Source organism: Gadus macrocephalus, chromosome 16 (assembly GCF_031168955.1).
Source record: "Gadus macrocephalus chromosome 16, ASM3116895v1".
NCBI classification, from domain to species: Eukaryota; Metazoa; Chordata; class Actinopteri; order Gadiformes; family Gadidae; genus Gadus; species Gadus macrocephalus.
In genome coordinates, this window is record NC_082397.1 from 2,371,677 (window position 1) to 2,395,813 (window position 24,137).

The window sequence follows — 24,137 nt, forward strand, 5'->3', positions numbered from 1 at the left end:
ATACGATAAAATATCAATATAATATGGGCAACCTTTTATGTGTGGTTGTTCAAGACACACTGAAGGCATGATGAGTATACCCACTTAAAATGGGCAGGGATGCATAATGTTAGTGTTAAACACTGTTTTTTAAGCTATCCATTGTGCCTCGCCTAACCAGGATGTCCAGCACAGAGTAAGGCAAGCTAGATTACACCACTGGCAATATATTATAAAAAAGAACATGTATTATAAAAAAGAACACAAATACAGTCTCCTTTCATGCATATGTTCTCATAACAAAGCTTTGCTTTGAGAAGGATTAAATAATATAAATGTTATCTTACCTAATGGTCTGCACACTGCTTGTCAAGCTCTCGAGGGCACTTTTGATGAACACTGCTGCATCAATGTCCTTCTTCTGGAGCCTCTGGTACAGAATGTCGACGTGCGACCGCTTTTTTATTAATTTTGGTCTTGGAGTTCCTGATTGTTTTGATGCCAATTTATCTGAATTGGATCGTCGACTAAATGGAACTTCTTTCAAAGACGCAACGGAATTGCACACATCAGCAGCCATGTTGAAATTAGCAAGTGACTTGGTCGAAGATATCCCTTCGCGCTCTTTGCCCAGTTACGTATGACGCAAGCACGTTAGGGCGAGTCCCAAATCCCCATTGAAGATGCATTGACGGCTCATTTTCCGAAAAAAAAAGTTTTAACATGACAGGCGATTTTCCACGTCAATGAATTCGCCCTGAGAGGCGGGACCATTTGAAACGCCACTTGAATCTGACAATTCTGATTGGACAATGACAGATAATATGTCTAGAACACTGAGAATTACTTTTGCTGTGATAGAATTTGTAAGAAAAAAATCCTCTTTCTCCCAGTTGGTAGTGCGTCGCCCAAATCGCCCCTATACACCATCCGCCCCTGGTCTAGGATTATGACGTGTCTAGCGAATCGCTAGAGAAGGCGGTCGCTGGGGACGGCGTTGGATGGGCTGTGAATACCTCGAGGGCTGCTTGCAGACAGTCCTAGTTGTTGTTGTTGTTATTATTATTATTATTACTATAAATGCAGGGAGCGAGGGAGCAAAGAGGGAGAGGGCGGTTCCCAGTTGTTCGTTTCATAACCTTGCTCCCTTCTGCTCTTTCTACTCTCTCTTTAGAACTGTCAAATCTAATAACAGCTGGTATTAAGATAAATCTACACTAACAATACATTCTGATTCATTGTCTTATAAAATAACATAAAATATTACGATATCTGCACCAGACAGACAGCCAATTTTATAATGTCACCCAAAATCTTAATGGACACTATTTATGTGTACTTAAAGGTCCCATGGCATGAAAATCTCACTTTATGTATATAAGTTTTCTAACATAAATATGAGTTCCCCTAGCCTGCCTATGGTCCCCCAGTGGCTAAAACTTGCGTTTGGTGTAAAACGAGCACTAGGTGTTCTGCTCGCCTCTGAAGAAAACGGAGGCTCAAGCGCCCTGATTTGGAATGTGGTCCCATATGTCGTCATAAAGGATCTAAGCTCCTCCCCTGCCTCTCCCGCCCAGAGAATTGGCCCGCCAATGAGACACGGCCGTGCGAGCGCCCATGTGTGTGTGTGTAATTACTAGGGCTGTAACGATACGCGTATCGAAACCGAAATCGCGACATTCAAAGCCACAAACCTGTCTCGCAGTGTGAGAAGGCAGAAGCGCGATATGCCCTTTCTAACTCTCCGGTCAAATTGTTCGATTGAAATTTGCTAATAATTTGTCTAAATAATAGTCTGCTGACAGCGCCCCCTCCTATCAATGCCGTAAGTATGCGACGAGATGCCCTCTCTGTGATGACAGCTCTCCGTGGCTACGGAGGATTGCATTTCTCCACAGCCGTCGAAGTCCTCATATGCGATATGAACGACATTTATCCAGAGTGGGACAAGCGCGAAAAAAATTGCCTGTGTGATCCTGTCTCTATTGTTTTGTGTGATTTGACTGGCAGTTTGTCTGCTTATAGGTCGGAATGAAGTGGCCACCGATTATTGACAGGATGGGTACTTTATTCTACCGGACTCGTTCGCTTCTTCACTAGACACACGCGCTGCCGCTCGCTCTCCTCGCTCGTCCACTCACTCGCTGACTTCACTCACACACGCATACGCACACTGCCATTCTCGCGCACACACATATGCTACTCGTAACACTATGCCTCGTTATTGCGACGTTCATGTTAGACTTTCATGTTTTTCCCCATCTATTGAAAGTTAGGCTATTAAACATGTTGCATTCTATACGGCCTGATTATGTCATTATTTAAGCTATATAGCCTAATAAGAAGCGCTAATAAGGATATTTGACTAAACCAACCAAACAGTTGAGGGTTTTTGCCTACCAGCAAAAAGCATCCTCCAACTGCAATCTTTGGTTATTTCTTTATTAATTTAGCTATACTTTAATATTATTCTTTCTGTTCAAATCTGTTCAGTGTTCCAAATTATTTGTTATTAAATGTTACATTAAGTTAATTGGTATATAAGTGTTGTTTAAATAAAATGCTTTTTAAATTTAAAAGAATCGTGGGATGTATCGAACCGTGGGTCAAAAATCGTGATACAAACCGAATCGTGAGTTTGTGTATCGTTACAGCCCTAGTAATTACACACACTGTAACGCAAGTCTTTGCTGTCGGTTCTTTGACGTCTCTTGTATTTCTACAACGAGACTCGTAGTGGGGGTTATCTCAGCCATGGTTGAGAATGAATTGGGGGAAAGGAACTTGGGCTTTGACTCCCTCAAGAACATGAACCACGACATGGAGGAGAAAGGGATTGTTGGCGGCGAATGTCTCCCGCTTGAGCCCCGCCTCCGAGGGACCACCGCCTCTGCGCTGCAGGAGGCGGAGGTGCCTAAGCGCTGCTCGGCAACAATCCCTTTCTCCTCCATGTCGCGGTTCAGTTTACTTCAGATTGATGTGGACGTGGAAGAACCTGGAACCTCGGAGAACCCAGCGGGCGTTTGAGATTCATAATATCGGCTCACACAGCTTTTGGCCGTGATAATATATATTATATAGAGCTGTCAAGCGATTAAAATATTTAATCGTGATTAATCGCATTAATGTCATAGTTAACTTACGATTAATCGCGATTAATTGCAAATTCTTTTTCTGTGCTAAATATCCCTTGATTTTTTTGTCCCATAATTCTTCTCATTTTAATTCTCTTATCAACATGGTGAAGTGCATCGGCTTGCCTTGTGCAAATGATTTTTTATTGATAACAACATTGGCATATACTGATCAAAACAGGACGATACAAAAAAAGAGCCTATAGTGCAATTAAACGACTGCTTTGAACAAATGTCATTTGAACATAGCAGTCAGGCTACTGCTTCTTTGTTTTGAGCCAAAGAAAAAATAATTACGTTAATCGCGCGATAATTTTTTTAACGCCGTTAAATTTGGTTTTTGTTAACGCCGTTAATAACGCGTTTAACTGACAGCTCTAATATTATATGATATACCGTATTTTCCGGACTAAACGTCGCTCCCGAGTATTAGTCGCATCAGTCAAAAAATGCTCCATGACGAGGAAAAAAACATATATACGTCGCATCGGTGTATAAGTCGCATTTATTTTTAAACATTTAAACAAGAACGTTTAGTCTGGAGAGACTGAATAAAATTGCAATAGCAATATAGGTGTGTCGGTCCCACTCGTAGTTCTGAGAGTATACCAAATTCAGTGACACCGGGATTCCACCGGACGCGTATGCGCCGCGGTCCTAAACCTGAGCGCGGAGGGCTCCAGTTTTCGCTGGCCAAGTCATGCGCTGTGATATGTGTGACAGCTATGTTGCACAACATTGCAGCTAAGGCTGGGGTAGCTTTGGTTGAACCGGAGAACATTGAGGACGATGACGACGAGAATATAATTTATTCGGTGGTGCAGTAGGCTTGCAGCGTTCAGTTGTAGGCCTAATGAATGACGATGCCATCTTGCGGCCGAAGATTATGTATGCACAATTTTGGCATACAAGTCGCTTCGAAATATAAGTCGCAGGGCAAGCCAAACTACAAAAAAACCGCGACTTATAGTCCGGAAAATACGGTAGATATCTATGCATAATATGATATTATTTACATTTAGAGCTCCAGGACTCCCATGTGTTCTAGAATATTTTCAGAACACGGCTAAAGGCTGTGTGCGCCTCGCCATGGCGATACATCCACTGTAAACAGAGGTTTACAGTGGATGTACCGTGGTACCGTGGCCGCAAGCTGCTCAGGGCCACACCCCCACCCTCCTCCTTGAGCCGCCTCGCTCCTCCTCATTTGCATTAAAGCTACAGACACCAAAACAGCGCATTTGGGGGAAGCTCAATGTGCGACTGGCTCGGAGTGGCTGTAACTCTGCACCACGGCTGAATTTCGGGAACGTATTTGAATACTGTGTTAGTGGCCCACTAATACCTATGTGAAAGCATCCATAAAATAGCATGTCATGTGACCTTTAATGTAGGCTGTGAATGAAGATGAACACAGAAGCTTAGGTAAAGTTGGGAAATTCGTTTTTTGTGGCATCTTGAACCAACACTACCACCACAAGTGGTAATCTAAGAAAAGTTGTAACGTTTTGTTTTTCTCTTGATTTGTCTTTCAGAACTTGGAAGGATTCGCTCTAAATTAGTCGAACTGTTATTGGACCAAGATGTCATTAATCTTCTGGGTTACCTTAGGGAGATGAATGTGTTGAAGGACGAGGAGAAGAAGACTGTAGAGGGGTGGATAACAAGTGAAGGCAAAGCACGTTGTCTCATTGATACGGTGATGAAGAAAGGGGAGAGAGCAAGTAGCGTGATGGTTGATTATCTGACTGAGAAGCCCCCTGAACTATGGCCGACCCTGGGTCTGACCCCAACTTCTGCTCTGATCAGTGAGTTTAACATGTTCATAAAGTTCCCTTCACATGTGTGTTACGTTTTTCAGCAACTAATTTGCTGAAATGTTGGTGTCAATCAAAGTAATTGATGTTAAGCGTAATGCAAGTATTCACCTGTAGGTACCCAGAATCACATATAAACTGAGTGTGTGTGTGTGTGTTTCACAGGCGAGTTGTGATTTTGAGTGTATATTTTGAAGAAATTATAAATTATTATCCCAGAAATTGTCAATGCAGATATAATTTGATATACATTTGTTTAATTTTCCTATTCTCTTGATTTGTATTTCAGAACTTGGAAGGATTTGCTCTAAATTTGTCAACATGTTGTCGGACCACGATGTCCTCAATCTCCTGACTTACCTTAGGGAGATTGGGGTGTTGAATGACCAGGAGAAGAAGTCTTTAGTGGGGAAGACGACCAAAGAAGACAGAGCACGTTGTCTCATTTATACAATGATGGGGAAAGGGGAGAGAGCAAGTAGCCTGATGGTTGATTATCTGACAGCGAGGCACCCTGAACTATGCTGGACCCTGGGTCTGACCCCAACTTCTGCTCAGATCAGTGAGTTCAACATGTTTATAAAGTTCCCTTAAAGGAGACATATTATGTTGTTTTCCCAACAAGTAAACATAGTATTTGAGTTCCAGAAAACATGTTTTTGAAGCTGTTTGCTGGAAATAGCTTTTGGGAAAAAATATCGTCTACTGCTATTCCCCTCTGCATCCCTTCAGAATGCGCTGTTTCTGGTGTCTGTAGCGTGGATGCAAATGAGCTGCTTCCCATTGACCAATGAGCTGTCAGACTGAACCACAGCATGGAGGAGAAGGGATTGTTGCCGTTTGCTGACTCCTGGAGCTCTATATATATATAATATCACGTAATAATAATATTATATACAGGTATTTATATAATCTATCTAATATCAGGGCCAAAAGCTATGTGCGCCTCGGATGATATTATGAATAATAACGACTGTGTCTGACGTCTCTGGTACTTCCACAAGTAAAGACACGTAGTGGGGGATATCTCGGCCATGGTTGAGAAGAATTGGGGGGAAGGAACTTTGGCATTGACTCTCTGAAGTCCATGAACCGCGACATGGAGAAGAAAAGGATTGTACTCCGGGAGCTGAGCTGCTGGACTGCCTCCTAGCTCCCCGCGCAGGAGCTGCCGGCCGCCGTCGAAGCCGTCCGGCCGCAGTCCGGCAGCTCCGGCGGTGTACTCCGGGAGCTGAACTGGTGCCGAAGCTAGGTGGCAGCTCAAGCGGACTAGCAGCTCCGGCGGACGAGCAGCTCCGGCTGGGGTAGCTCGGCGGCAGTCCGGCAGCTCAGCTCTGGGAGTACAATCCCTTTCTACTCCATATGTCTCCTCCTCCCGACTTCCCTTCGGCGGCAGCTCCGGCGGGGTGAGCTCGTCGCCAGAGAAAGGGATCTTACTCCCGGAGCTTAGCTGCAGGGCTAGCGCCGAGTTCCCCCCGTCGGAGCTGCTCGTCCGCTGCTCTTAATGGAGGGGAGTGGGCAAGTGGGAGATAATATGCAAATGTGCCCCCTTCCTACGTAGGAGGGGGCGCCAAAACTGACTCGCTTGTTTGGTAGCTGGAGGCGGGCTGCTTCCAGAAATGTGTGTCTCACTCAAAAAATCATGTACAGACTTATTACAAAGTCTGTATGCGTGTGGGAGCACCATCTACCCACAACAACACCCCAAATCCCAGGAATAGTGCTGTTTTCATAATATGTCCCCTTTAACATGTGTGTAAAGTTTTTTCAGCAACTATTTTGATAAACTTTCGGCGTCAATCAAAGTAAGTGCTGTTAAGCATATTGCACCACTTCTCCTGTAGGGGCCCAGAATCACATATAAACTGCGTGTGTGTGTGTGTATGTGTTTGTGTGTTTCACAGGCGAGTTGTGATTTTTATGGTATATTTTAAAGAATTGATAAAATTATCCCGGAAATTATCAATGCAGAGATTATTTTGCTGAGGATTTTTAAATTTTTAATAATTTAATTTGCCTTTTCTCTTGATTTGTCTTTCAGAACTTGAAAGGATTCGCTCTAAATTCGTCGACATGTTGTCATACAACGATTTCATCGATCTCCTGCATTACCTTAGGAAGTTAAATGTGTTGAATGACGAGGAGAAGAAGACTGTAGAGGGGAAGACGACCAGAGAAGACGAAGCACGTTGTCTCATTGATACGGTGATGGGGAAAGGAGGGACAGCAAGTAGGCTGACGGTTGATTATCTGACGGAGAAACACCCTGAACTATGCTCAACCCTGGATCCGACCCAAACTTCTGCTCAGATCAGTGAGTTTAACATGTTTTTAAATTTCCCTTAACATGTGTGTAAAGTTTCAGGTCAATAACTAATTTGCTCAAGTTTCAGTGTCATTCAAAGTAATGGCTGTTAAGCGTAATGCACCACTTTACCTGCAGGGGCCATGAATCTCATATAAACTGCATATTTTAAGTGTGTGTGTGTGTGTGTGTGTGTGTGTGTGTGTGTGTGTGTGTGTGTGTGTGTGTGTTGTTTGATTTTGTGAGCAAAGAAAGACCCGCCCCTGTCAGAGGCATAGTTGCGTCTAGGATCATGACGTGAAACGCTTGAGAAGGCGTCGCTGGGGTCGGCGGTGGGCGGGCTGTGAATACCTCGGGGGCTGCTTGCAGTCCTAGTTGTTGTTATTATTATTATTATTAATATTATTATTATTATTATTATAAATGCAGGGAGCGAGGGAGCAAAGAGGGAGAGGGCGGTTCTTAGTTGATTAGTTTCATAACCTTGCTCTCTTCTGCTCTTTTCTACTCTCTCTTTAAAACTGTCAAATCTAAGAACAGCTGGTATTAAGATGAATCTACACTAACAATACATTCTGATTCCTTGTCTTACAAAAGAACATAAAATATTATGATGTCTGCACCAGACAGCCAATTGTATAATGTCACACAAAATCTAAAATATTGTCCATTATGTGTACTTAATGTAATCTGTAAATTAAGGTGAACACACAGAAGCTCATAGGTAAAGTTCAGAAATTAGTTTTATTTGGCATCTTCAACCAACGCTACAGCTGCAAGTGGTAATTTGAGAATAGTTGTAATGCCATTTTCCATTTCTCTTGACTTGTCTTTCAGAACTCGGAAGGATTGGCTCTAAATTATTCGGCATGTTGTCGGACCACGACGTCATCAATCTCCTGCGTTTCCTGAGGGCGATGAATGTGTTGAACGACGAGGAGAAGAAGACTGTAGAGGGGAAGACAAACAGAGAAGACAAAGCACGTTGTCTTATTGATACGGTGTTGGAGAAAGGGGAGAGAGCAAGTAGCCTGATGGTTGATTATCTGACGAATAGGCAGCCTGGACCAAGGATAGGCGAGTTACATTATTTTCCAAGGAATTATTTACCTTCATACAATTGTCATCTTGCAAAACTATGATTGTTAAATGTGTTAATATCAGGAGGAACTAAGGTCATGGTGTGAACTCAGCTTGGTTATTCGTGGCACTTTGATCAAACACTGAAACAATTTGGTTTACCAGAAGTAAACTTAAGAAGTGTTTGTATTTATTTCAGTATTTTTTTAGTCAATTTTCTTTAAATTAATGCCATCTTCATATTCTCTTGATTTTTCTTTCAGGGTTTGGTGGGGATCCGTCATTCAGTAGCGGACAGGAAAGGCCTGCTGTGATGTCCCCGTTGCTGCCCCTCGAAGTTCATGAAGGCGATAGCGAGCTGGGTAAGTTTAAGTCACCTTGGTTTAGGAGTAATAAGTAACGTAACCCTCCATATCATAGTTTTTCCGTATCAAAATACAAGCATTGTACAGCCTGTTCTTGTTCCACGTGTTATTTTGAATAATTGAATATAGAAAAAATTTGCAATTTCTCTTGATTTGTCTTTCAGGATTTGTACAGAATCGTTCTAAACCTGTTAAGAAGAAGCTGTCACACAGTAGCGGACAGGAGAGCCGTCCTGGTGAGCTGTCCTGGTCTCCGCCCCTCAAAAAGCCTGCTAGTGACGGGACGCTGGGTGAGTTGAATTCTCCTAGTTTTAGGAGTCATAAGTAACGTAACCCCCTATATCAGTGGTTCTCAAACTTTTTACCATGAGTACCACCTTAGAAATGATTTGGCTCTCAAAGTACCACCGGAATTAAAATAAAGTGCGTAGGCCTATAACTACATAGAGTTTACACAGAAGGCATTAATATTAATAATACGATTTATTATTCACATAACTTTACTTGACTGAAGCAACCAACTGTCTGCATTAAAACATTCACAGCACTGAATATTAATTTTAACAACTGCAGTCAACCAATCATGTGATGTAAATTGTACTGCATCAAAACATTCAACGAATTGAACATGAATATTTAAATACTGCAGTCAAACAATCCTGTTGTAAGCAATTAAAGCATTAATCATGCACAGCAAAGAGAGAAATCATGAAAACACTAATCAAACTATCATGAATAAGAACAAGTGTATTATAGAAAAACAACGTATTCAGTATTTAAACTACTGCAGTAAGTGCCATAAGGTCAGAATATGAACTATTTTGAGGTTTGAAGGAGAATGGCACACATTGAAAATTAAGAATAAAAAAGAAATTGGTAATGGCGACTCTGGGCCTATCATGCTAGTGAGAGGGGTGTGCGTGGCTCTGTGAACAGAGTTCTGTGATGTCTGGGTCGATTGAGGTTAGCTTTAGCCTCAGACTTGGTTCAGCATCCAACCTGCTTCTATATTTTGTCTTAATGACGGCGAGGGAAGAGAAGCCTTTCTCGCACAAATACCTGGTTGCAAATGGAAGGAGAAAGCGCACAGCCTTTTCTGAAAGCGCAGGATATTCGCAGCGTCGCTGAATCCAAAAGTCCAGCAATGTCTGGCCTCTGAAGGCAGACTTCAACGTCTCGTCACAGGACAGTTCAATTAAAAGTTCCTGCTCAAGAGCCGATAAGTTCTGCTCCAGGACGTCAGAAGCCTTAATGAGAAACGGATCTCGCATCCAGGTATTACCCTGCGCAATCGCAGGGAAATATTCAGCGAACTGTTGTCGGAGAGAGTTCAGGTGCTCAGCAATGTTGTCCCTGACTTGATTAGCGAGCCTGAGGTCATTGTCAGAGAGAAAAGTGTCCAGATTAGGGAACGCTGACACATCACCAGTCCTTGTTTTTATTTCGAATAGTTCCAGTTTTTTCAGCATTGCACTGATTTTGTCCTGGACATCAAAGGCACTGGTAGAGAGTCCCTGCAGTCCCAAATTCAGCTCATTCATACGGGAAAAAATGTCTGACAAGTAGGCGAGCTGACTGAGCCACACAGTGTCGTCAAAAACAGCTGATGCAGGGAAGTTTTTGTCCCGTAAGAACACTTGGACCTCTCTGTGCAATTCGAAAAGCCTGGACAGCACCTTCCCTCTTGAGAGCCATCTTACTTCTGTATGCAACAGAAGTTGAACATGCTCACTGCCCATCTCATCACAGAGAACATGGAATAGGCGAGCTTGCATCGGTCTGGCTTTGATGAAATTGACCATTTTTACAGATGTGTCTAAGACAGCCTTCAATTCTACGGGCATTTTCTTCACTGCAAGAGCTTTGCGATGGATGCCGCAGTGAGTCCATTGTACATCAGGTGCCACCTTGCGGATTCGGGCTACCACTCCGCTGTGGCGACCTGTCATGGCCCTTGCGCCGTCTGTGCAGACTCCAACGCACTTTTTCCAGTCTAGCCCAGTCTCTTGGAAAAAGGCATTCACGAGCTTAAAGATGTGTTCCGCTGTAGTTCTTGTCTGAAGTGACTGACAGAACAGAAAGTCCTCATGAGTTGCGCTTTGATATTCGTATCTAACGTATACAAGCAAATTGGCCAAATCCCCAACATCTGTGGTCTCATCAAGTTGTATGGAAAAGTAAGGACTGCATTTAATGCGTTCAATCAGAATGTGTTTAACGTTATTTGCCATTGCTTGTATCCTACGTGACACTGTGTCATTAGAGAGCAGCACTAAGCTCAATTGTTTCGCAGCTTTCTCCCCACACATAATGCTCGTTATCTCTTTGGCCAAAGGTAAACATAGTTCTTCTCCAATCGGATGCGGCTTACCAGCTTTTGCTATACGAAGGCTGGCACGATAGGAAGCTTCTTGAGCTTTGGCTACGGGTGTAGTGCTTTGCCGAATTGTTGTCTTGGACTGCTTTAGCTCATCGCGTTTTCTGAGAAAAAAGTCAACTGGCTTATCTTTCAGTGATGGATGATTAGTGGAAAGATGCCATCTGAGATGGGATGGCTTCATAGATTCATTGCTGAGAACGAGTCCGCACACAACGCACTGTGGTCTTGGTTCATCCTCAGCCCCACTCACACACAAATCCTAGATTAATGTAAGTCGAGTCGTATTTCCTTACAGTTTTGTGTCGTTTGCTAGCCGGTGCTGAAGCATCACTAGCACTGCTCGATACACTATAAGCACTAGCGCTAGGGTCACTAAAACCTTCACTGTTTGCACCTTCATCTTGTCGTGTGCTGCCTGACACATTGACTTCATTTCTCCTCCTTATATATATATATCCCTGTTTGGAGCCAGGATAGCATTGATTTTGCACCATCTTTTCTTCCCCCACTCATCGTCACAGCAGTTTTAAGATCATTGGTACATGCTAATTATTTTTCTAACGGTTGCTTCAACTGCTAAAAAAATCTTAAAACAATAGTTCATACTCCGCGTACCACTAGAGGGCGCTCGTACCACAGATTGAGAATGGCTGCTCTATATCATAGTTTTTCCGTATCAAAATACATTTCACACACACCAGATAAATAATAGATCTAACGGAGGGAGGGCCCTCAAAGCCTGAGATGAAAAGGCAGGACAAGTAGCCATCAGGGTTTCCCACAGCATTGTATAGCCTGTTCTTGTTCCAGGTTTTATTTTGAATAATTTAATGTAGAAAAAAATTGCAATTTCTCTTCTTCTCTTTCAGGACTTGAACAGAATCGATCTAAACCTGTTAAGAGGAAGCCGTCATGCAGTAGCCCACAGGGGAGCCGTCCTGGTGAGCTGTCCTCATCTCCGCCCCTCAAAAAGCCTACTAGTGACGGGACGCTGGGTGAGTTGAAGTCTCCTAGTTTTAGTGAGTCAACCTGCATAACCCTCTAGTCTGTATCATAGTACTTTCCTTTCAAAATACATTTCACGTCACCAGATAATTAATATGGGACTGCTTACCCAGTGTCACAATGGGGGGAGGGCCCTCAAAGCTGATGAAAAGTTGTTTGTTTGCAATTTCTTAAATTAAAGGGGACATATCATGCAACCAGGTGTGAGTGTGATTAGCCATTACAAGCCGTTTTCAAAAATGTGCATCATTGTGACATCACAGATGGGCGTGTCCACCTAGATGTGTGACGGATAGATGAGCATCGTTTACTTCAGTCCACTGGGTAGGCTGGTAGACTGATCTATCCAGCACACATCTAGGTGGTACACCCCAACCTGTGATGTCACAATGCTGCACATTTTCAAACCTGCTTGTAATGGCTAATCACACTCACACCTGGTGGTATGATATGTCCCCTTTAAATAATAGTAAAAAGTAAATACTATTTAAGTAAGTAACTTTGGCTGAATATAACGTGTAACTGGCACCCCTTACAGAAGGCCCCAAATGGTTTATTCCACCGCTGCACATTGATTCCCCCAAACAGCAATGCTGGAGTGCTCATTTGCGCCACGATAGTCTCGTCTTTCCCCAAGAAAGGGTAATCGGGGTCATATAAAATAAAACAAACTAGGAAAGAGAAAAAAAAGCAAGCTAAGGGAAGCAGCATGTTACCTTGAGGCTGAGTGGGGACTCTCTAAATCGACGCCACTTCGACCTGGGCGGGACTTTACGTCCTACGTCACTCGCTACGGGTGTGCATGTGTGCGCGTAGCCGTCACTCGCGATGGGTGTGCATGTGAGAAAGGTTTTGGCTTTTAGTGTCTATGGGTTGGTAATAACGGTTCTGATGATTTTTCTGATGGAAAAGTGGTCTTTTATTTCCATAATCTTTGTTCAGTGAACGCATAAACCCGTTTGTTAGTTAGCAGTTAAACAAAATGCGATCTCTGTGTTTAGTTACCAACGACCAACGTTTAAAGACTGATGATTGGGGGTTCGATTCCCTAGTGATGCAAGGTTTTTTCTTTCATTTTGGACTGCACACACAACGCGAGTGACGGATACTCGCACAATGTACACACATTACTGTCTTTACTATTTCTAGGCAACCGAAGTTTAAAGATTGTCAAGTGGTTAACTCTTGAATCGCATGTACTAAGACCTGATGGGTTAGTGGTCAGAGAACAACTCATATAAGGGGATAAGGGGTTCGATTCCTTAATGAAGCTAGCTTTTTTCTTTCATATTGGACTGGATGTTTGTATGCCATTTTGCGTAACTTGTAGTTTATGATGAAGAAATGTTACTGGGGTTAAGGTTAGGGTAACGGTAAGGGTAAGACACAAAGTGTTTTTGCAACACAATATTCCTTACAATAACAAAGTTCAAAGTTTTGATAACTCCAGTAGGAAACTTAAGATACATAGAGAAATGCCTGAGTGCTCACAAAACATCAACAAGTCAGCAAGCGGGTAAAAGTCAGCCGCAGGTTCGATATTCGCTGGATATTCGGTTTTCATTTACCCCGCAATCGGCTTAATCAACACAATGGCACTTCATTGCGGCTGTAGTATATTGAGGACAGCATAGGACACCGTATCAACAAAAATCACAGCGACATGTTGCTCCTATCGATATCTGTGCGAGAAATGCTCTTAAATCAACGTCCTGCCTGCTATCTGTTTTAGGGACCGTCTACAAATTACACCCCACAGACTGGTGGCATAAACGTTACCATGGAATTGTTTCAGGAAAGAAATCACCACAAATCACTTGAAACATATTTTCTCATTCTGATTGCTGTAGTACTTGCCAATGGTGGGCTTTTACTTACTACGGGTCATTATTTGTTGATATTTTGCATAATAGTGAAACAGGATGAAATTAATAGCTAAAATATTCACCAAAAATCTATACAACTATTTTTTTTCATTCTGATTGCTGTAGTACCTGCCAATGGTGGGCTTTTACCTACTACGGGTCATTATTTTTTGACATTTTCCATAATAGTGAAACAGGATGTAGGCCTAATGAATAGCTAAAATATTTACCAAAAATCATTAAAAATACATTTTCTGATTCAGATTGCTGTAGTACTTGCCAATGGTGGGCTTTTATTTACTACGGGTCATTATTTGTTGACATTTTGCATTATAGCGAATGAGGATGCAATCAATAGTTTAAAATATTCACCAAAAATCTATAGAAATAAATCTTCTCATTATGATTGCTGTAGTAATTGCCAATGGTGGGCTTTTACTTACTACGGGTCATTATTTGTTCATATTTTACATAATGGTGAAACAGGATGCAATTAATAGTTAAAATATTCATCAAAAATCAATAAAACTACATTTTCTCATTCTGATTGCTGTAGTACTTGCCAATGGTGGGCTTTTACTTACTACGGGTCATTATTTGTTGACATCTTGCATAATAGTGAAACACAATGCAATAAATAGTTGAGTTTGGAGCGAGTTTGGGAAGGCGGAGGTCGTCCTATTCGCCACGCGGGAGAACACACAGTGTGAGCTGTGGTTCTCTCTCAGCGCGAAGCACAATCCCCCACTCAGGCTGGATGCGTTCGCTCACAGACCGTGGCCGAACACACTGCTGTACGCTTTCCCACCCGTCCCCCTGATTCCCCAAGTCTTGGACCGAGTCCAAGAGGAGCAGCTGTAGACACTGATGGAAAGAGGGCGAGCTTTTAGCACGGTTAAAACGTACGCGGCTGCTGTTTCATCATGCCACGAAGGCTTCGGGGATAAAACGTTTTTTAGTCACCCCTTAATGAAGCGCTTCCTAAAAGGTGTGAGGAGAGAGAGACCCGGGCTCTCTCACTCCACAATGGGATTTAAAACTGGTGCTGCGCGCACTGGTAAAATCCCCATTTGAGCCTCTTGACCGGGTGCCCCTCAAGTTTGTGTCCATCAAGACAGCTTTGCTGCTGGCCCTGACGTTAGCTAAGAGAGTGAGCGACCTGTCTGCACTCTCTGTAGCCCCTTCTTGTCTTAGAATACAAGGAGACGGCAGTTCGGCCATATTACGCCCGAACCCGGCTTTTACACCAAAGAGTATTACTAGCTCGTTCAGATCGAGAGTAATAACGCTCAATGGTTTCTCTCTCCCTCCTCATCAATCGGAGGAGGAAGCAACAGCCCATCTCTTGCGCCCTGTACGCGCGCTTGCCTGTTATGAGAAGCGCACGGAGGCTCTGCGCAAATCTCAACCGTTATTTGTGCATTAAAGAGAACATTCTCAGGGCCTCCCCCTGACGAAACAACGGCTGTCGCATTGGCTGTGTGAAGCTATCACGCAGCCATGCTCGTTGTTGGACGCATGACTTATGTTATGCTACGTCTGACGCATGATACTGGCGCGTATGTAGCTGTGTTTCTGGTACTGATCGGGACCAATGGGGCATAGACTACATCGTGCTTCGCCCTTTAACCCAATAGCGATAGCCTTCAAAGGCGAAGCCTATACGACATAGAACGTTAGTTACGTATTGTAACTCTAGATTCTATGAGTATAGGCGCAGCCTTTTAAGTGGTCGGCCTCATTATTCTTTTAAATAGTTGAAAAAAAGCTGTTTATTGGGAGCAGAACGTCCGCCGGCGCACTCTATTGGTGGGCGGGGATTACACATTTTTCAGTGCTACGGCCCACGCCTAGGGATAACCCAATAGCGATAGCCTTAAAAGGCTGCGCCTATACTCATAGAATCTAGAGTTACAATACGTAACTAACGTATGTAGGCCTATTCGGCATATTGACCCGTCGGCCTAATGCGCCCCCACTTTTAAGGAACATCAATATTTCCCATTGCCTCAACCCGAGCAGGAGATTAAATACGATAGCGTCGGATAGCGTCATCTTTGCCGGCCTGCAGCTAGCCAGCAACGTTATTTATGAATGAGAGGTGTGATCCTTTTCTCGTAAACGAGTTCCTTATGTCGTAAATATGATATCTTATCTCGTAATTACGAGATCCTTATCTCATAATTACGAGATCCGTATCTCGTAATTACAAGATCCGTATCTTGTAATTACGAGATCTTTTCTCGTAAATACGAGATCCCTATCTCGTAATTACGAGATATTATCTCGTAATTACGAGATCCTTATCTCGTAATTACGAGATATTATCTCGTAATTACGAGATCCTGAGTGTGCTAACGGCTACATTAGCTGTGAAACTTTTTTTTATTTGGTGAATGCTCAGCGCCACCGTACTGAAGTACATGAACTGCGACATTCCGCCGGTTGCAGCGTGGCACCACCGCCCGGCAGCGGGCAGCCGGCAGCAGGCAGCGTGCGGTTCAGTCTACCTCAGATTGATGTGAAAGTGGAAGAACCCGACAAAGTCGTTTGTGATTCATAATATCGTCTGGAGGCGCACACATATTTTGGCCGTGATAATATGTATTATATGATATTGTTTAGATATAGAGCTCCAGGACTGTAACGCAAGTTTTGTACATTTCCTTGTAATTTGGATAACCGTTCTGCTTTTGGTGTTATGGCGCATAACACGTCGGACTCTCGTCTCTGGTATTTCTACAACGAGACTCGTAGTGGGGGTTATCTCAGCCATGGTTGAGAATGAATTGGGGGATGGAACTTGGGCTTTGACTCCCTCAAGAACATGAACCACGACATGGAGGAGAAAGGGATTGTTGGCCGCGAATGTCTCCCGCTTGAGCCCCGCTTCCCGCTGCCGAGGGACCACCGCCTCGGCGCTGCAGGAGGCGGAGCTGCCTAAGCGCTGCCCGGCAACAATCCCTTTCTCCTCCATGACGCGGTTCAGTCTACTTCAGATTGATGTGGACGTGGAAGAACCAGGAACGTCGGAGAACCCAACGCGGTCCATTGAGATTCATAATATCAGCTCACACAGCTTTTGGCCATGATAATATATATTATATGATATAGATATCTATGATATTATTTAGATATAGAGCTCAAGGACTCCCGTGTGTTCTACAATATTTACAGAACACGGCTCAAGGCTGTGTGCGCCTCTCCATTGCGATACCACTGTAAACAGAGCGCATGGTACCGTGGCTGAAAGTTGCTCAGGGCCACACCCCCACCCTCCTCCTTGACCCGCCTCGCTCCTCCTCATTTGCATTATAGCTACAGACCCCAAAACAGCGCATTAGGGGGAAGCTCAATGTGCGACTGGCTCGGAGTGGCTGTAACTCTGCACCAAGGCTGAATTTCGGGAACGTCTTTGAATACTGTGTTAGTTGCCCACTAATACCTATATTAGCATCCATAAAATAGCATGTCATGGCACCTTTAAGTGGATTTGATTAATGATGTATTATTGGAGCTGGCGTGGACTGTTCATTGTTCTCCAGTTTATGTTCTTTAAGGTAAAATGATTTCAAGTTGAAGTTCTACTTAAATGTAAGAGAATTTAATGCATGCCTATTTTGAGGGTGATTTTATTTCAGCTCATGTACCAAACATACATTTTCTGTCTTTGTGTGTGTGTGTGTGTGTGTGTGTGTGTGTGTGGTGCTAGTGTGACAGGATACCTTTTATAGGTTTGATCCAGCCCCACCTTAACCCCTCACACCCATTTCTAAAATGGTTATATCTATATTTTTGGTACATCGTCAAAATGGTTTATCCTTTTTCCAGATAGAGACTCTCAAACCTGCTCCCCAGGGCAGGATCTGTCTGATGAGCAGCTCCGGGAGGTTGCAAAAACGCTGGGACAGGAGTGGGAGCAGGCAGCCCTCCACCTGGGGCTGAAGAACAGAGATCTGGACGACATCAAGAAAGAAAAGAAAGTATTCATGCAGAGACGGAACATGTTGCGGCTGTGGAAGCGCCAGAGACCAGGAAAGGCCACAGCTCAGGACCTGCTGAGAGGTCTGGAAGACCTGAAGAACCTTCCGGTCGAGGCTCATCGGTTATTGAAAGGTAACGTACTTCACCCACACACAGGGGTGTCATAGTGTGGGGGGGGGGGGGGGGGTTCAAAAGGCCCTCAAAGCCTGAGATGAAAGTTGTTTTTTGTTTGCAATTTCTTATTTCTAATGAAATATTATCGTGAGTGACTTTGGCTGAATAAAACGTTTAAGTGACTGAACATGCATAAAAAAAAATAGTGGTTGGCTCACTTTCACCCCTTACAGAAAGCATATTCCACCTCTGCACGAGGATTCCCCAAAACAGTGACGCTGAATAGCTGATTGAGTGAAAACTAATGATGGAGCGCTAATTTGCAAAATGATAGTAACGTATTTCCTCAAGAAAGGTGTCATATCCCCGCGGTGGCAATGCGGGAGACAATAACACAACAACCAAAACATTGAAGGGTCCAGAGGAGAAGTGTCAATCAACATAACAAGGTTACCAAAATATGAGGGAGAGACCGGAAGAATAGTGGCCGTGCCAAAACAAAGAAATAAGTAGAACAAAACAAAGCCTGGCCCTCTTCTACCTCTCAAAGAGGAACGCAACAAAAAGGCCAATCTGGCTTATCTAAAAATACTATTTACAAAACAATTGCATGGTACGACCAAACTAACTAGTGTTTCTAACTGGTTGAATTCGGCATGTATGTACAGGGTACCCCAACTTAAACTCTTGTACCCGAAATGATTACATTATTACGGAACCCGTAAATGTACCCCGGGGAAAATAAATAAAAATTAAAAGTTTCTCGTGAGCACGAGAAAGTAACTTGTGAGCACGGGGAAATATCGTGCGCATATCACTGGCTGTGTGTGTGTGTGTGTGTGTGTGTGTGTGTGTGTGTGTGTGTGTGTGTGTGTGTGTGTGTGTGTGTGTGTGTGTGTGTGTGTGTGTGTGTGTGTGTGTGTGTGTGTGAGAAGTCAGCGAGTAGGTGGACGAGCGAGCGATAGCGTGCATGTCAGTTTAGTGAAGTAATGAACTAGTCCGGTTGTGTGTACCCAGCCTGTTAAGAATCGATGGCCGCTTCATTCCAAACATATTCCGACCTATAAACAGACCCACTGTCGGTCAAAGTGAAGGGTGTTGCCCCCGAGAGAGCATCGGCCCTGGAGGGAACGTCTCCCCTGTGCTCCTCGGTCTGGGAGCCGACAGCAGGAAAGGTGTAACTAACCATCTCGTAGTTGGAGGCGGAGCTCAAGAGAGTATACGTGATCCAATAATTTGACATAAAAATAAAGCACATTAATTTGAATGATTTTATCTATCTAAAATCATTAAAATTAATGTGCTATATTTTTATCTCGCACTATTGGAGCGCGTATACTCTCTTGCCTCCAACTACGAGATGGTTAGTGTGCCTTATAGGTCGGAATATGGTTGGAATGAAGCGGCCTCCGATTCTTGACAGGCTGGGTACTTTATTCCATGGGCGTAAGTTTGGTCTCAGCTTTGTAGGGACACTTCACAGACGTAACCCCAAATCACTAGACTGCATCATGCTGAACAATAAATACTTTATTAAAATTAAATCGAGATTTACATGTGCACTTATTCACATTAAAAGTACACACACACACACACACACACACACACACACACACACACACACACACACACACACTGCAGTGATATGCGTCTGATACTTTCTCGTGCGCACGAGAAACGTTATTTAATTTTATTAAACGGCCCCCTGCGTTTTCGTGTTAGGATTCGTGTGAACCCCAGATACGCAAACCATGACGCCATTGCCCAGCTTCCAAGGCAACGCTAGATTTCCGTCTAATTTCATTTAGTTTGATTTGAGTTGTATTGTTTTTGTGGCTTTAAATACAGCCCTGTGGTAAATAAGTTAATAACTGTACATTAGAAAGTATTTTCTGCTCAATCTACGACTACCTTCTACTCCTCGACTCTCTAGTTTGTATCCAGCGCGCAGGCTTGATGCGCATGCTCCGCCGAGGTCTTCTTGGTTTTTTGGTGGAGAAACAGTGCCACATATAGGCCTGGAATATGTACTACAGCGTTTATAGAGTCCATGAGTCAACCATTACTGTGCGTTCACACCAAACGCGATGGGGCGACAGGATCCCATACAAAGTGAACGTATAGACGCGTATCGTGCACATTTTTCGCGAGAGAAAACGGGCGACAAATTTTGATTGTCGCGCCACACTTTTGCCGTGCAAAATTCGCTCGAGTTCAAATATTTGAACTTTGACGCAAATTTCGCATAATGAAAGCCAATCAGCCTTCAACAGCGTGGCCACTGAGTCACATGTGTAACGTAACAGCCAATCAGCGTTCAACTGTCAAACTCAGTGCAGTGCTGTCCGGGGTGAACTGCAGCATGGAGGAGAAAGTGATTGTTGCCGTTTGCGACTCCCGGAGCTCTATATATAATATAATAGTATATAATATAGTAATTGTATATATAATATCACGTCCAAAAGCTCTGTGCGCCTCCGGATGGCCGTAGCGCGGGGAGCTCTCATAGGGATTGGGCTACGCAGGGTTTGTTTACCGGAGTTGCTATGTTTCCGGTCTTGTGTGTTCCAACGGTTTATTAGGTAGGCCTATCTAATAAATCTCTGTCTATTCACTGCCTCTTCCGTGGTCATTGCAATGTTATGAATATACTACGTCGGGTCCTCCGACGTCTCTCCCTCTTCCACAAAAGGTAAAGACACGCAATGGTGGTTATCTTGTTGTGGTGCGACAAATTCGACAAAACTTGCCCAGCGACAGATTATGATATGTGGCGCGACAGAACTTCGGCGACAACGCGAACGGGCGACAAATGTCACCAAACGCAAAAAATTTCGCCCGATCGCGTTGGTGTGTTGCCGTTGGAACACACAAGACCGGAAACATAGCAACGCTATATATATGATATTATATATACAAATATTTTATTATGTATAGAGCTCCGGGAGTCGCAAACGGCGACATTCACTTTCTCCTCCATGCTGCAGTTCACCCCGGACTGAACTGCACTGAGTTTGACAGTTGAACGCTGATTGGCTGTTACGTTACACATGTGACAAAAAGAAGGTAAAAAAAAAGAAAAGGTAACTGGCTTCAGTAACTAAATATGAATACTTATTCTGAGTCTTTCATGATAGAATATCATTGGATTTCAAATGATGGGACCAAAAAAACGGATGTATCTATCGAACTCTGAACTTCTGATGGCCAATCAGTATCAATGTTGACATGTTACCGAAAGAAAAGCATTTTGAAATTATCTGTGCATTTACAACCTGTAGTTTGAAATACTGAGAGAGGGGTTAAAAAACGACAACACATGCTATTCATGTTTTTCTTGAGACTGGAAAAAAAATGTATTACTGTAACTATATTGCTATCCCGTATGCGGAACTCTGAATAAACAAAAAATTGCCAAACAAGTTTGGTGCCGTTTCCTGATATTTTCAGGCCATATTTTTCCCTGGCCACATTAGCTAGATGAAAAACTTAACAATGAATTAATAATTGTACTTGTTCAATAACAATTGACTTAATTGTTCTTGTAATCCGACTAGTATGACTTTTCATACCATGACATGTTCCTGCAGTCTTCTTAATGTCACATGATGTTGCTGTGGTGTCAAGACAGCTGATTGTATACAGCAGGGGGTGCGGTCGTCCTTCCGGTTCAAGTAGGATGACCTGAAACCTGTATAAAATCAGCTGTCTTGACCACAGCAACATCATGTGACATTTAGAAGAAGACTGCAGGAACATTAACAATCAAAACAATGTCAGGGTATGAAAAGTAATACTAGTTGTATATTATGTACACTATCTATTATTATCTACACTAGTAGTTAGTTTCGTCGTCTGAGACGTCTCGCTAGCCTTTGTGACACTCCTCTGGGATCGAGGTCTTTCAACAACAACCGCACATCCTCTTTCCTCACAGTCCATGCTCCCTGCATTTAGCGTACATCCATCGGTACCCGTGAAGCTGTCCTGAGTACTGCAGTTGGTCGCTAATAAAATCCACCAGGACCGACAGGTCAGAGTACGCCTTGCGACGAGAGTGTCCCCTATCTCGCAGAATTCTCTTCAGATGTCTCTCACTTATGTGGAAGGCGTGCCTACTGGCAAGTATTGATTTGATGTCCGAATATTTGAGGCCAAGCTCAAAATAAACGTCGATAAATCTCCCAAGCTCCATCGTTGAGGTTGTTAGTTTTTCCTCTGACCCGGAAGTTAAATACTGACCCGGAAGTTGGTTTGCTATATCTCGCAAATCAACCAACATTTTTTTTTTCCTCCATGTCCCTTGGGGGGCTCCGTACCATTACTGCTGCTGTTGCCGTTGGACATGGCTAAATCTGTTTTGCCTTCCCGCGTGAGAGTCAGGTATCCAACGACAATGACGCGCCCACTCGTTTGACCGCGATCGAGCATCTAGGATCGATTGCTCTTTCTTGGGTCCCCGGATGTTAACACAGAATTTCGTACATTGAATTTTGATGGTGACTTTGGCGGACTGAATTTTGGAACGTTGAAAATGAATAAATATATTTATAAAAATAAAGTCAAATGGACAATACCACTGAAAGACTTTTTACAGTGCATGCAAATAGAAACACAGCTGAAATACCAAAAAACTCTAATAGAAAACAAGGCCTAAATCAATCAATCAATACATATATATATATATATATATATATATATATATATATATATATATATATATATATATATATATATATATATATATATCCATTATGGCGATCATCGTTGACTGTTTCGTAAAGCTTACAAAAAACCTAAACATCAGACACAAAAAGTTACTCTGGTACGCCTATGTTTTCTTTTTTTTTACTAAGCTGTTACACCGTTTTTTGGCCCATTTGTTTTCACTAAGGCAGCGCCACCTTCGACAAAATTTTGTATTTATAGACAATGTGTTTGTCTTGACTGCAGGCCTAGCCTGTCTGTAAATTTGTGGTAGCGTGATAGGCTAAAATGTCACCATCTCCAGTCACCACCTGTAACAATACCTCCCTCTGGAAGGGAGGGAAAACACTAAAATAGAGATTCAAAAGACCCATAGTCATAACAAGGATACAGTCTGTGTGCGTCAAACCCATACTAGAGCTCCACTGACCACGCAATTCAAGGATACAGTCTGTGTGCGTTAAACCCATACTAGAGCTCCACTGACCACGCAATTCTTTACCTACTTTTTACTGTTGTTGACCTAGTGGGATATACTTCTGAAACTGAGATGCCTCCTGTTTAATTAATTAATTGTTGTTATGCTATTAGAGAAGGGTACTATTTGGCTTATTGTTTATGAATATAATCCAAACGATGGCTCTAAAGACAGCCATCGTTTTGTGTATATAGGCACCCTGAAATATGCTCATGAATGTGATACAAAATCAACAATGAAGAAATTCTGATTAATTGTCTTTCACCCAAAGTCTTCAGAAGCGACTCACTTTGCCAAATTACCCGTACAATTGTTTCAACATTGACGTGCACCATACATGATAGTCGTTTGTTATTGTATTGACAGTGTACTTAATGTAGGCTTTAGGTTGACTTTAAAACTGGAGGTTTACTACACGCAGGGAACTCTGCATGTTAATTTGTGACACTTTGAACAAACGCTGAAACAATTTGTTTGACCAGTATTAAACTAAGTTGAATTTTTTTATTTCAGTATTTTGCTGATTCTCTTAATTTATCTTTCAGACTTTGCATGTTTAAGAATTCCGACATGCAGTAGCGGACAGGAAAGTCGTCCTGGTAAGCTGTCCTCGTCTCTGCCCCTCAAAAGGCATGGTAGTGAAAGCACGCTGGGTAAGTTTAAGTCTTCTAGTATTAGGAGTAATAAGTCTACCTGCACAACCCTCTACATCCAGTTCTTCCGTGTAAAATACATTTCACGCACACCAGTTAAAAAGTATATCATATAATAACATAATGAGACCTAATTTTATAAATACATAACTCCTTTTTTAAACAAGGCATATCTGTTGGGATTCTGGGAAACAAATTCTAAACCTATAGCTTGTTTCAAACATATATCATACGCATGACTGAAGTATATTTTTGAATATGAATACAAATT

The 24,137-nt window shown here is 42.9% G+C and overlaps 1 protein-coding gene and 1 long non-coding RNA gene across 2 annotated transcripts in view; one reads left to right on the plus strand and one right to left on the minus strand.

Annotated features, from left to right (window-relative positions):
• Positions 1–24,137, plus strand: part of LOC132475106 (uncharacterized) — a 444,510-nt gene that overhangs the window by 339,912 nt on the left and 80,461 nt on the right. Inside the window, exons 48-49 of the mRNA XM_060076081.1 lie at positions 17,762–18,046; positions 23,759–23,866. Of these exons, the coding sequence (XP_059932064.1) occupies positions 17,762–18,046; positions 23,759–23,866 (393 nt within the window). The remainder of the gene's footprint in view (positions 1–17,761; positions 18,047–23,758; positions 23,867–24,137) is intronic.
• LOC132475127 (uncharacterized) overlaps positions 1–24,137 on the minus strand; it is a 53,898-nt gene that overhangs the window by 24,677 nt on the left and 5,084 nt on the right. The window lies entirely within an intron of this gene.